Below are 13,468 nucleotides of genomic sequence, written 5' to 3'. Positions count from 1 at the left end.
CTCACTCAGCTCAGACTTCGTGAATCATGCCCATGTTCCTGCTCCTGGTGTTTGTACCAAAAATGGAGACTTTCCCAGGGACTGCCCAAAATGAGTAATGCTGTTCCTAGCTGCAGGATCCCAAACCACTCCCCTGTGCTGCTGGGGGTTATCTCCAGCCCACAGAAACCTGTTTGGCTTGGCAGCCTCCCTGTCTCTGGAGCTCACCACCACCAAAGGAAAGCTGCAGATCCCAGAAGAAATGGGACCTGTGATGAGATCTTATCATCAATATCCCTTCCAACAATGCTGCCTGCAGCAGGTGCTGCCCAGCAGAGCCCAGGAGCTGGAGTTTGGAGTGGCAGCTGGCAGGGAGGGGACAGATGTGCCCTGTGTCTCTTTACAAGGTTTTCTCTCTCCCTCCTGCTTGTCTGTGTTGTTTCCCTGCTGCTGATGCTCAGCTGGCTGCTGCAGAGCAGGTATGAGCTGGAGGGCTGGCAGAGGAGGGGAATCCCAGCATTAGCAGCAATCTGAAATGGTGAGGCATGGTTAGCTGTGCTTCAAGACATTGCTTGCATTCACAGAGGGGGTGTGTTTACACACATGCAATTCCTTCAGCAGAAAGCTGTGTGTAGTTATTATTTAAGCACAAACTGGAGTAATTCAGCATTGCACTGTGTGTGTCCTAATCAGATTAAATCAGTGCAAGGGTGAACCTGGCTGTGCTGTCCCCAGCCTGCCACAGCCCAGGGTGTCCTGCAGGGCACACACACATTGTGCAGAATGTCACCTGTGTTCCAGCTCAGGGGAGAGAAAAGCCAGCTCTCTGCAGTGTCTCCCACAAGAGCACTTGAGCTGTTTTGGAGAGCAGCACAAAGAAATCAGCTTTCCGTGGGAAGAGAACACAGAGATGCACCCAAAAAAGCCGTGGGTGGTTCTTGCAGGAGCACTGGAACCAGTGTGCTCCTCCTTCCTCCAGGAGGGGTTTGGGGGTCAGAGGAGCCCCTAGCCCAGTGGCCCTGGCTGCCACAGCCCTCCCAATCCCCCCCAGCCTCCCCACAGATCTCACCACTTCTTAAGCAGGGTTTCATCACTGCTTTGTACAGGAGGGATGCTCTGCAAACACCACTTTTCCTGTGCCTCCTGCACTTGAAAATTCAGTGAGCAACACCTGCCATTTACCACATTTCCTGTTTTCTCTGGGAAACTGGGAAATGTCTGCTGCATCCCACACTTTATCCCCCTTTCCCAGGCAAGAGATTCCCTCCCAGGGAGAAGTGTGTGATGACTTTGTGGCCATTAGTGGATAGAAAGGGGTTTTATTGCTCTTCCTTTTGTGTGGCATCAGTTGGGAATGAGGTTTGAATGCTCTTCTCCTGGATCTATGTTTTCTAACAAACCACATCCATTGTTCCTGAAAAGTCCAAGCCATCTGCTGCTTCAAACACAATCTAAGGTTATCAGCAGAGGGGAGGGAAGGAGGAGGGCAAAATGACCCCAGAGAGAAAGGAGATATTTCTGAGGCTGAACAAAGTATCCCAGGATTTCTCCTAGACACTCTTTGTAGTTTTGTTTTGTTTTGTTTTTTGGGTCAGTCTCAACCTCTCATCCTCTGAATATCCCTTGTCCCTCCCATTTCATGGAGGGGAGAGGAACAGTTAGCAGCTCCTCACTCTTAAGTAGCATCTTTCAGCAGCTGCCTAAGCTGCAGAACGGATTAGCTTTGCCTTCCAGCTCTGTACACAGCAATTTCAGGCTTGCAGGGAGCTGCAGAGCCTTTCCAGGCAAAACATGTCCCGTGAAGCCCCTCCTGGGGACACCAGGAGATGGGAATGAGCCTCTGGGGCAGCACATGCTGGGGAGCAGGGAGTGGGGATTGCCAGCAGGTGGGAAATCTGCCCCCACACACAAACACTAGTGTGGGCAGGACACGCTTTCCTGCCATCAGGAATGGAGAGGGAGGGAGCCCTGGTGCTGGGAAACTGGTCCTTGGGTGAGCATCTCCTCCATCCCCAGGCACCTACAGCTGTGGGGATGGTGGCAGCTCCATGGGACAGCAGTGACACTCTCACAGGACATTGTTCCAGCCCCAGAAATGTGTTTCTCACATTGTTCCAGCCCTGGACATGGGTAAGGGCAGGGCAAGTCTCAGCACTCCATCCTGCTTTCTCCCTTGTCCCGCAGGAGACCTCACCCAGCCACCTCCTTCTGGCAGCAGCTAAACTGCTCTTTTTATGGCAGGAATGACCTGCTGGAATGTCACCTGCTCTGGCTGTGCTGTCCCCATCCCTGGGGAGCCTTGGAGAGCCTGGGAGAAGGCTGTGCCCTGCAGGGCCAGCCAGGGAGCTGCTGTGTGAGCAGCAGGGGTAAGCTCAGCCCCAGTGCAGATGCCAGTGCAGATGTCAGGCAGAGATCTCATGGTCAAAGCACATTCATGGTGTGTCTTCTCCCCTCCTCCCTCCTCCCTCCAAATAGCAAGAGCCTACTTTTGAGGCTGGGAGTCAGGTTTAGAATTTTAATGATATCCTGTATCCCACAGCCTTTCATTTGGGGAGAAACCGCTGTAAATGACCCATTTTTCTTCATATAATGATAATCATTACCAAGAGGAAAAACGAGCACTGAAGCCAGGCACACAGTGGATGGGGTGGCTGATCCTGACTGGCAAAATGCTACATGGAGAAACACACCTTTTATGTTTAGAAGGAACAAAAAGATGTCTTTAAACAAGCATGTAAATTGGTAAATAAGTCACCGTGGCTTGAAGCAGGGAGCTGGAGAGAGCAGCTGTAAATATTTTTTATCTCTTTGGCAATGAGCTCCAGCACAGCAAATTGTCACATCCTCATGGGGTGCCCATCTCCCAGTTTTCATGCTGAGCTCCCTCCTCACCTGGGACCTGGCAGTGAGAATCTGGCAGCTCCTGGCTTTTTTTTGAAGGAAGGGAAGGAAAGCCTGAAAAACCAAGAGTTTGTGCAAACAAATGGCTTAGAGGTGCTGGGTGACTTTTCTTTGGGGCACCTTCAGCCTAGAAGTCATCAGCTGCCTTTAGGTGTTCAAGCACCTAAAAATTCAATTAGGTGTGGCCCCAGGAAAACCTGTGGACATGTAACTGGGAGAGTGAGTCCTGATCCCAGGTAATTGCTGTTTTCTGGAACAGCCTGCAGCAGCCCCTTAGCCTGGCTCATGTGGCAAGGAGGGAGCTGGTTAGGTTTGTGAGTGATATAAGGAGCCTGGTCTCTGGGTGCTGGAATTGAATCAGCCATCAACAAGACAGATTTTATTAGATTTATTAGATGGCTGGTGGAGAGAAGGCCTGAAACCAGAGGAAAAGAAGTGTCTCCCCAGTGACCTCAGGGCTGGCATCATTTTCCTTGCACTGTGTCAGATGGGTGCAGTGTCATCTCCCAGGTGATGCTAGAGGCTTCAAACAGGTCAGTGCATGTTTTCAGAGGTTTCAAACAGGTCAGTGCCATGTTTCCAGTGGTTTCAAGCAGGTTAATACTTGTCTGCTGGGGGGTGCCCCACCAGGAGCTTTCATGCTGCCAAGGGTTCATGACAGCCAGCCTTGAGCTGCTCTCATCAGTAATTAACATTGCACCAGCCTTGCCAGAATAAATCCAGCAGTTGTATGGCAAGACAAAGGTCCCTGGATTTTACAGGTTATGTAATACTTTTGCCCTGTGTGCTGTCCCTGCATTGCCAGGGTTTGAGAAACTCAGGAAAAGGGCATGATGTTCTTGGGGAAGCTTTTCCCTAGAGGATGAGACCTGCTGTCACAGGAAAAGCTCTAAGGAAGATCTCATGGAGGCAGACCAGGAAATAACCCCTGTGGGAAGCAGGCAGGCATCACCAGCAGCACCACCTTGGGAGAGCAGAGAGCAGCAGAATCACCCCAGGGCTGACCTGGATGCCCCATATCTGCTGCTCACAAAGCCTGGCTGTGCTGATGGGGCTGAGTCCCTCCCAGGGATGTGTCCCACAGCCCAGGTGTGGGGCTGAGTCCCTCCCAGGGACGTGTCCCACAGCCCAGGTGTGAGGCTGGGCACAGGGTGGCTGTTCCAGGCTCAGTGGGAGCCAGCAGACACAGGCTCCTTTTATCACAGCCACTGGGCTCTGCTCCTCCATTCCAGCAGAGCAGCCAGCAGCTGCCTCCTGTTAATTAAGAGAACAATCACTGAATCAAAGGGCAGACTGATGGCAGCAGCAGCAGCCTGCTGAGCTCAGCCCAGCTCCCCTAACCCTGAGCTGGGGGCAGAGGGAAGAGCAGGGGCACAGTTATTTCTGTGCCACCCCAGCCTGGCAGCAGGGACAAGCTGGGGGCCACTCCCAGGGAGGGCAGAGGTGCCACTTGCTTTGTGTAGGAGCTGGCTGGCCTCCAGAGGCACCTGCCCAGCTCTAGGATGCTGAATCCACTTCCTCCCCCAGAGCCCTCTGCTCACCTGGGGACTCCAGGGGAACAGGAGGTCTTGAAGAGCAGGACACACACAGCCCATCCTTGCTGTCCCAAAAGCTATTTGAGTGCAATACCTTCACCATCAAGTGGAGCAGAGCTCTCCAGGACTGCAGTATGGCAGTCAGCCCTCTCTATCCTCTCAGCTCTTCCCTCTGCAGCTTGCCCTGCTTTACCTGCACCAGACACTTTCACCCCCAGCCTTTCCTACATGGTGTGGGTGAGGGAGGAGAGGAAAGGCTCCTCTCCTGCTGCCTTAATGACAGGCAGGCTGGCCAGCAGTGACTCTGTGCCCAGGTCTCTGCATGCCAGCCCTCATCCCTGCAGCCAGCACTGCAGAGTCAGCCCTGTCACCCCTCCCACACAAGCAGGAGGTGCCAGCACATCTCAGATGCATCTTCCCTGGTAGATCTCCAGAGTTCTGCCCCAGAGCTCCCAGCATCTCCTTCCCCACAAGCATGTTTTTAGCAGCAGGAGACTCCCAGCACTCTCCTATTTATAGCTGCACTCTCCAGTTTTCATTTTATTTTAATTAGCTGGTTCCCTCTCCCACCTGGCTCTCAAGCACCCAGTGGATTGGATGGGAGCAGCACTCAGGGAAGTTTGTACCTCTCTGCCAGCACCCAGGAGAGTGAGGACAGGCATGAGCAAGAGCAGGAAGCTTTCTATCCTCCATCTGTAGGGATTTCCAGCAGGCAGTGGGGTAGGCATCTGTGTGAGCACTCTGCTCTGGCTCCACGATTTCCTTTCCCCCAGCCCTGACAGTGTGAGGTTATTTGAGGACGTGGCTGTGATTCACACACAAGTACATCCTCAGGCTACTGAAATCAGATCCAAGTTTTGTGCTCCTGGCCTGGCTCGCTCCTGGTGCTTGCATTCATGCCTTTTGATGGCACAGGAAAAATCCAAGCTGGGGGCTTTGTGTGCAGGTGAAACTTGTTGACCACTTGAGTGAAGCCTTTCTGTCCAGGAGGGCTCCAGCAGAGCTCAGAACTGGTGGAGTGCTGCTGGGTTTTAGTGAGATGATGGGGGATTTTGATGCTTTTATACCTGGGTTTGGCCCAGATTAGGTGAAAAATATTGAAAATACACCCAACCTGGAAACGCCAGGAAATTCCTCTGCAGAAATGTTTTGCTGGGAAAATGGTGAATTGTTTTGGTAGAGTCAAAATGTAGAATTATAATTTCACGTTTTATGTACAAGTCAAAATGAATCATTTACCTCCTTTAACTATTTTTAAACACCCAAAACATCTGAAAAGGCACTTTTTTTTTTTTACACATCTGTCAAATACCATCAAACTCAGCGTGTTTGTGAATGGGGAGATTTTCCCAGCAGCTGCAGCTGCCTGTGTCAGCAGGAGAGCCCTGACCAGGATGGGTGTGGGGGACAGAACTGGGAACAAAAAGGCCATCCATCCATCCATCCATCCATCCATCCATCCATCCATCCATCCATCCATCCATCCATCCATCCATCATCCATGCAGCCAATCCATGCAAGGCTCTGCTTTCTCAAGCAGCATTTCCCCATCCCAAAGTGATGTGATGGAGAGGGTGGTTTTATTTTCTTTCCTGTTCAGGCAGCAGTTCTGGTACCTTCTGCCTGTGTTTGTTTTTGGGGAAGGGGACTGAAATGAACCCCAGAGGGGGTTTGCAGCAGGAGAGCACAGGTGATGCTCTCACTATATATATATATATTTATATAGGATACAAGCTGGTTTTCTCTGCCACTGCACTGTTTATTTTGAGCAGGCTCTAGGAACAGTTTGCAGCTCTTTCCCCATCTCTTGACGTGCCCACACAGTAAATGATCTGTAATCATTAGCGAGTGGGCTGCTTCCTCCTTCAGACACAATTAGTGGGCAGGGTCCGGAAAAATCTTCCTCAATCTCATTTCCTTCACAGGATGCTCTTGAGAGCCCGGTGCTGCCTTGGGGGGAGGCAGGGCACTGGAGCATCCTGCCTCCCTCCCTCCCTCCCTTTCTCCCTCTGATGGTCCCCAGGGTCTGCCAGGGTGGGGAAGGTGAAATCTCAGCTTTTCAGAGGCTGAAACAGCAAAAGAAACATTCAAAGGCTCAGGGATAAGCAGATTTAGAGTTTCCAAAAAATCCTACACTACGGATCACAAGTATTTAGTCATTGAGTCAAAAGCATAAATAATGTAAATGTTAACTTTTAATTAGACTGTTTGCCTTTAAAAAACCTTGTAACCAGCAAAATCATCAAGCTCCATTTTCTCGCTTTTAGCTTGTTAAAAGCCAGAATCTTTTTAGTGTAGAATTCACTGTACTATAAGGAGAAATAAAAAAGTAATAATAACAATAAAAATAACGATAATATAAAATAATATAATGTAAAAATAATATAAAATAATTTTAAAAAATAAACAACTAAGTTCAAACACAAAAATCCATTTCTCCTACTTTCAATCCTAACTCTAAGTAAAAAAAAAAAAAAAGCAAAAAAAGAGCAAAACTAGCCACTAGTATATAGTACCACTAATAGCCAGCCTGTGCCCAGAGCAGGGCAGCTGCCAGGAGTGATGCCATGGCCGTGGTGGCTCTGCCACAGCTGTCCCCAAATCCTGAGCAGAGGTGGTTATGCCCATCACCTCCTCTTGCCCCACCCTGCCAGGCTGGAAAAGGCCGTGTTGGAGCAGGAGCTTTGGATTTACACTCGGGGAAAACTGAAATAAATCAAAGCAATTAAAGTGCAAATGAAGCTTTAAGCGATGGTGGCATCCTAATTACCTGGGAAGCGTGTTGTGTACACTCCTGTCTCACTCCCCTTTTTTAAAAATAGACGGGATTCAAATCACATCAATAATTTAAATTAATTTGCCAGGTAGAGCTGGGCTTTGGGAAGTGCCTGCTGGCATTAATGATGCTGTTTTTCTCTGGAGCCCTCCAGGAGCCTCCAGCTGCTCCCTGGGCTGAGAGATGGGGTTTTGTGGGGGGATTCCAGCAGCTCCTGCACCCCAAGGCTGCTGTGCCAGGAGTGGGGGCAGGAGGGCACTGTGATGGGCAGAGCCAGTGGTAATTAATCACCAAAATGAGCAAAAATCACCAAAAGATGAGTTTTATTCCCTCCCACAGCCTTGGGTAACCACAAGTGCCTTTAATCCAGGAGAGCTGGGAGAAAGAGGTGCAAGACCAAGGAATGACTCCTCAGGCATGACAGAGGAGAGGCAGCAGAGGAGAAGGGCAAGGGCTGGCTGCACCAGTGCTGCTCCTTCCCCTCTGTGCCAGAGGAAGCAGGGCAGCCAGGAAAACCCAGGACATTCCAGAGAATCAGCAACCCCCTCCATTCCCCCCGGAGCCTCTCCCATCCTGCAGGGAAGCTGGGGAAGGGCTGGCCTGGGAAATGTCCCCAGAGATGGAGAGGGGACATGCTGCTGCTGCCCACTGCCGTTCCCTGCTGCCATTCCATTCCCTGGTGACACACTGAGGGCACTGTGGTGACACACTGTGGGTGTCACTGAGGGCATTTGCTCACTCCAGTGGAGCAGTTTGAGTCTTTATGTATGTGAGTTATTTGCTCACAGCACCGTGGAGCTGTTGGAATAGAGCAGAAGTAGAGGAGAATAAGCATTTAGGGATTGAATTTTATCCTGGTAAGGAGACAAGTTGCCAAGGTTGAAGCATTGCTTTAGTACCTGCTTGTGGGAGTCCTGGCACCAAGAGGGATGCAAGAGATCCCTGTTGTTAGATCCCTTCCCACTGGGAGCTGCCAGCCTGGCTCACTGACATCCACAGCTCCAAGCTCATTATGTTCAGGTGGGCTGCCTCTCGTTTCCAAGAGTTCCTGCAGGAAGAGAGTTTTGTGAATACTTGCCCAAACAAATATTTGCCCCAGCTGTGCTCTTGTCTGATGTTGTTATTGCCCTGTTCACTCAACACAGTTTGATGAGTTATTTAAAAGTTGCAAAGTAATGGTTGTTTAAAAACTACCTTTGGCTGGTGTTCAGCAGGAGGCAGGACAGGGATTTCTGTCTGGTTTTGTGTAGGCATGAGGAGAGAGCTGTGCCTTCCCTCAGCTCCCCAGACCACACCAGTAACTCACAGGATTTACAGGCAAGCTGCTTCCTAACCTCACCGTGCTGTGATGCAACCCACTGCCCTTTAAATAACCGCTGTCTTTTGAAGGCATAAATACTTATAGGGTGAAAGAAAAAAAAAAAAGTCACTGTTCCCTCCTGAAAGACCTAATTTATCTGGAATTATCTATCCTTGGCTATAAATCCTCTGCAAAACTTGGCACGAGTTTTGAGGCAATGACTGTATATTTTTATCCAAAACCTCGAGAAGGAACAAATTGAAGCCCTGAATGGCAGCTCTGAATTGTTGCTGGCAGAGCAGGGCTGCAGGGGCTGCCTTGCCTGGGTGAATTCCCACCACATCTTTCTGCCGTCCTTCTGAGCAATTCCTGCTTGAGGAATTATTTTAACAGGCTGGTTTTCCTTGCTGGCAGCAGATTCAGAAGAGTATCCCGAGGGTCCTGGCTGGAGCAGCAGCTTTAAGTCCCTTGCTAACGCTTCCTGACAGCACATCCTTTGGAAAGCAGGGCACAGGTACATGCATCCCTGCTGTCCACCTACTCAGGCACAAGGCAAGGCTGGCTCTGACTCATCTGGCTTCCCACTTTCTCTTCTTTGTTCTTCTTGTCTCCCTGAAGCAGGAGAGAATCCAACTTTTATTTAAATGAGCCCTATAAACATAAGCAGCTGTAAAGTAGGGCAGGTTTTTAATGGCTTACACCTCCTCGGGCTTGGCTTCTTCCCTTCAGCCTCTGTGGCTGTGACCATGGTCTGTCTCCACAAAAACGGTTCAGTGACATTTTTGGGTGCATTGAGACCTGCCTGCCCATTTCTGGGAGTGCATTCCCTGCACAGGAAAGATTAACAAATTAATAAGGCAAGCACAGCGTGGTGAGGAGGAGCTGAGTCCATCCAGAAAGCTGCTGGGAGATCCTGGGGGTGTCAGGTTTGCCCTGTCCCCCGTGTGCCAGCCCTGAACTGCTAGAATTACCATGGCTGTGGTTCAGCAGAAGTGTCCAGGCTGGTACCTCTGCACGTCAGTAAATTCATTCCATGGGGTTCTGGTGTCTGATAATCCAAGAATGTGAAGAATTTCCTGATTATCTTATTTTTTCTACCTTTCTCTGAGTTACTTACATGAACAAAAGCTTTTTACATCACCATGCTCCAGTCCAAGAGAAAAACACATATTTTTATCACACTACTATTCCTAAGTTTTGTTAATAGCAGAACTAAAAGAAATTATATTCATACAGCAAAGTTTTCCAGCATTATACGTTTAGCATTCATTTTAATATTTGCAAAAAGCCAATAATATAATGTATGTATATTGTGCATTGTATGTTGTGTATTATATATATGTAAATAGAATAGAATAGATGTAGTATATAATATATAATAGAATAGATAAAATATAATATATATAATACTATAATAATAATGATATAATATTATAACAACTGCCACCATTCCATGGCCAGCCCAGAGGGACTCTGACACTTGCTCTCTGCTGTCTCTTCCAGGAATGGAGGGATGTATGAGCAGCTGGGAGCAGCAGGACACCGGCACAGCCCTGTGGGGATAGGGGTGAAGGCGATTCCCTGTGAGGACGCAGCAGGAGCCCCCCAGACCCTGGAGGAACGCGGGGTCTCGCCGGGAACAAGGAGAGCTCCGGTTCTGCCCCGCCGCCAGGGATCTGCGCCAGGATTTGGGGCGTGCTAGCGCCGTAGGGCCGCTGGAGAGGCTGAGCCATGGGGGAGCCAGCGGAGAGGAGGGCCGTTCCCCCAGGAGGCCCTGCAGAGCCGTGAGCCCTGGCTGCTGGTGGCGGAGGGTGCCTGGGGCTGGGCTGCTCGGCCAGCCCTGGGCCGGGGGCCGAGCCGCGCTGCCTGCAGGGCCCCGAGGCCCGAAGGGCCGGCCCGGGCCCCGCGGGGGCAGCCCCGATCCCCGGGGCGGCGGCGCTGCCGGCCGAGCCGCTGCTGCTGCAGCCGCCGCTGCCCGGGGCGGCCGCGGGCGACAGGCCGGCGCCGGGGGCCTGGGGCGGCCGCGGGTGCGCCTCGGCCCAGCGCCGCCGCCCGCGCTCGCCTAGCGCCGGCAGGGCCGCCCGCCTCGCCATGGTGCTGCCGCCGCCCGACCGGCGCCACGTCTGCCTCACCACCATCGTCATCATGACCTCCATGGCCTTCATGGACGCCTACCTGGTGGAGCAGAACCAGGGGCCCCGCAAGATCGGCGTCTGCATCATCGTGCTGGTGGGGGACATCTGCTTCCTCATCGTGCTGCGCTACGTGGCCGTGTGGGTGGGCGCCGAGGTGAAGACGGCCAAGCGGGGCTACGCCATGATCCTGTGGTTCCTCTACATCTTCGTGCTGGAGATCAAGCTGTACTTCATCTTTCAGAACTACAAAGCGGACAAGAAGAACCTGGAGACGGTGGCCAGGAAAGCTCTGACCCTGCTGCTCTCCATCTGCGTGCCGGGGCTCTACCTGGTGCTGGTGGCCTTGGACAGCATGGAGTACATACGGACCTTTCGGAAGAAGGAGGACTTGCGGGGACGCCTCTTCTGGGTGGCCCTCGACCTGCTGGATATCCTGGACATCCAGGCCAACCTGTGGGAGCCGCACAGGACCGGCCTGCCCATCTGGGCAGAGGGGCTCATGTTCTTCTACTGCTACATCCTCCTTCTGATCCTGCCTTGCGTGTCCCTCAGCGAGATCAGCATGCAAGGCGAGCACATCGCCCCGCAGAAAATGATGCTCTACCCCGTGCTCAGCCTGGTCACCATCAACATCGTCACCATCTTCATCCGGGCCATCAACATGATCCTGTTCCAGGACAGCAGGGTCTCCACCATCTTCATCGGCAAGAACATCATCGCCATCGCCACCAAGGCGTGCACCTTCCTGGAGTACAAGCGGCAGGTGAAGGAGTTCCCGCAGAACGCCATCGCCCTGGAGCTCCAGCAGAACTCGCTGTCGCACAACCAGACCCTGCACGGCGCGCAGGGCATCCCCCACGAGCCGTCGCCCACCAGCGAGATCCTGGACACATGAGGGCTGCCCCGGCCCGGCGCTGGTTCAGACGGCCCCGTGCCGAGCAAGAGGGGCGATGCTGCTCTGACAAACCCTGGCAGCCAGGGCTCCTCTGGGCACAGCAACACCGACTGCGTTCCGATTGAGCTGTGGAGTGTCCTCTAGGCGTCTTCATCTCAGGTATAACCCTAGGAGTCCTCCCAAAAACCAAATGGACTTGCAAAGGACCTGGACAAGCTGACCCCACCCTCTGTCCCCCTCCTGCCACTATGTCCCCTCCTGAGCAAAGACCGCTAAGGTTTCAGCGTCCCTTTGTACCCCCCGAGCACCTCACCTTTACTCCAAGCCCGGATCAAGATTTTGTTACTGGAGACCTTTTTACGGAGCGGGGACAAGGGCGTAGGGGTGTGGGCTGCGGGGGGGAGGGTGGGCCGTTCGAAGCAGTGACCCCTGTGATCGTCGATGTCTCTTCTCTCCAATGGTTGTGTTTACAGTTTCCTATTTATGTCGGCTCCGGGGGCTCTCAGGCTGCCCTGTGGGCCAGTGGTGGGTGACAGCAGAGAGCCCTGCAGTGGGGAGGGGGCTGGGGCCAGCGTGGCTGCCCCAGCCCGGGCCCAGGGGGACTGAGCCTCCACCGAGCCCTGCGCCGACTCTGCCGGCAGCAATATCTGACGAGCTAAAGCTAATCTAATGCTGGTGTTTTATGTATTTCATTCACTCCAAACGACTCAGCACAATATTTCTATTTTTAGAAGGGTCCCTTCCTCTGTCTCTCTCTCTCTCTCCCTGCCATCGAGAGCCTCTCTGCCTGCAGCAGCCCCAGCAGCCTCCCCAGCCCCCGGCACTGCTGCTGGCAGGCACGGGCACCCAGGAGGGATTAGGAACAAGGATGGCGATGATGCATTTCACTCCAGCATCAAGTGTTTATAAAGAGGGCTGCTTTCCACAGCTACTATATTTTTAAAATAAATATTAAAAAATGGAAAAAAAAAAAAAACAAAACAAACCCCAAAAAAGAGCTGGGAAGGATGTGCTGTCCTGGGCAGGTGGCTGGGATGAGGATGGGATGGGAAGGATGTGCTGCCCTGGTGTCTTGGTTTGGAAGACAGGTGTTTGTTAGGGAAGGCAGGAACCTCTCTTGAAATGGAAAATGTAAACCCCATCCCTCCAAATTATTATGATTATGAAATTAAGGAGCTCACAGGCAGAGATATGGGAATAACAGTTCCTTACTAGGAAAATTAAAGTAGAAATACAGTAATACAAAAAAAAGCCCAAAGCCAAAACACTGCCAGAGTCAGAATCCAAGCTGACACCCGTCAGTCAGTCAGGGTGCTGGCAGCAGTCCCATTCAATGGTGGCTGCATCCTCCTGCAGTGGCAGATGTGGTTCAGCTGGAGCAGTGCTCCTGGAGAAGGTGCAGTTTCCTCTGGAGGTGCAGGGATGATGTGGAAAGGTCTGGCTTTCCTCTGGAATCCAGTGGGAAGAAGGTCTCTTGGTGTCCAAAATCTCAGTTTTTCTCTGGGTAGGAAAGGCTTGGCTGCTCCCCCTGGCTGGAGCATCTCCCAGTGGGATGATGGAATTTTATCAGTCATGCAGTGGGACTGAATGGGCCCATTAACAGGAGATATCTCTTGGCGGGAGGATGGGCTGTGGAAAAGATAAAGAACACTGCTTCACCTGGTTTAACAGCTGGTGATAGAATACAAACTTTTGGTCACATCCTGCTTTTCAAGCCAAGACACCTGGGATGGGATGGGCTGGGATGGATGTGCTGCCCCAGGCAGGTGTCTGGGGTGGAGATGAGCTGGGCTGGGGTCTCTCTGCAGGCGTGGCTGGTGGTGAGGGGCTCAGGCACGAACAGCAGGGTGGGAGGCGAGGGCCAGCCGGACAATAAAAGCCCCATGAGAGCAATGGCTTCTGGTGGTCTCTTCTCTGCCTGCCTCAGGAGGGTCTCACAGAGTCCAA

At 52.1% G+C, this 13,468-nt stretch overlaps 1 protein-coding gene across 1 annotated transcript in view; it reads left to right on the top strand.

Moving 5' to 3' along the window:
• The window catches only part of TMEM121 (transmembrane protein 121), a 28,101-nt gene extending 15,152 nt beyond the window's left edge, over nucleotides 1-12,949 (top strand). Inside the window, exon 2 of the mRNA XM_079314179.1 lies at nucleotides 9,995-12,949. Coding sequence (XP_079170305.1) covers nucleotides 10,583-11,521 — 939 coding nt within the window. The 5' untranslated portion in view covers nucleotides 9,995-10,582 and the 3' untranslated portion in view covers nucleotides 11,522-12,949. The remainder of the gene's footprint in view (nucleotides 1-9,994) is intronic.
• Nucleotides 12,950-13,468: the final 519 nt, after the last annotated feature.

The sequence above is a fragment of the Erithacus rubecula genome (assembly GCF_903797595.1).
Source record: "Erithacus rubecula genome assembly, chromosome: 10".
Taxonomy (NCBI): Eukaryota; Metazoa; Chordata; class Aves; order Passeriformes; family Muscicapidae; genus Erithacus; species Erithacus rubecula.
Note: the sequence above shows the minus strand (reverse complement) of the source record. Positions and strands in the feature narration are given on the sequence as shown.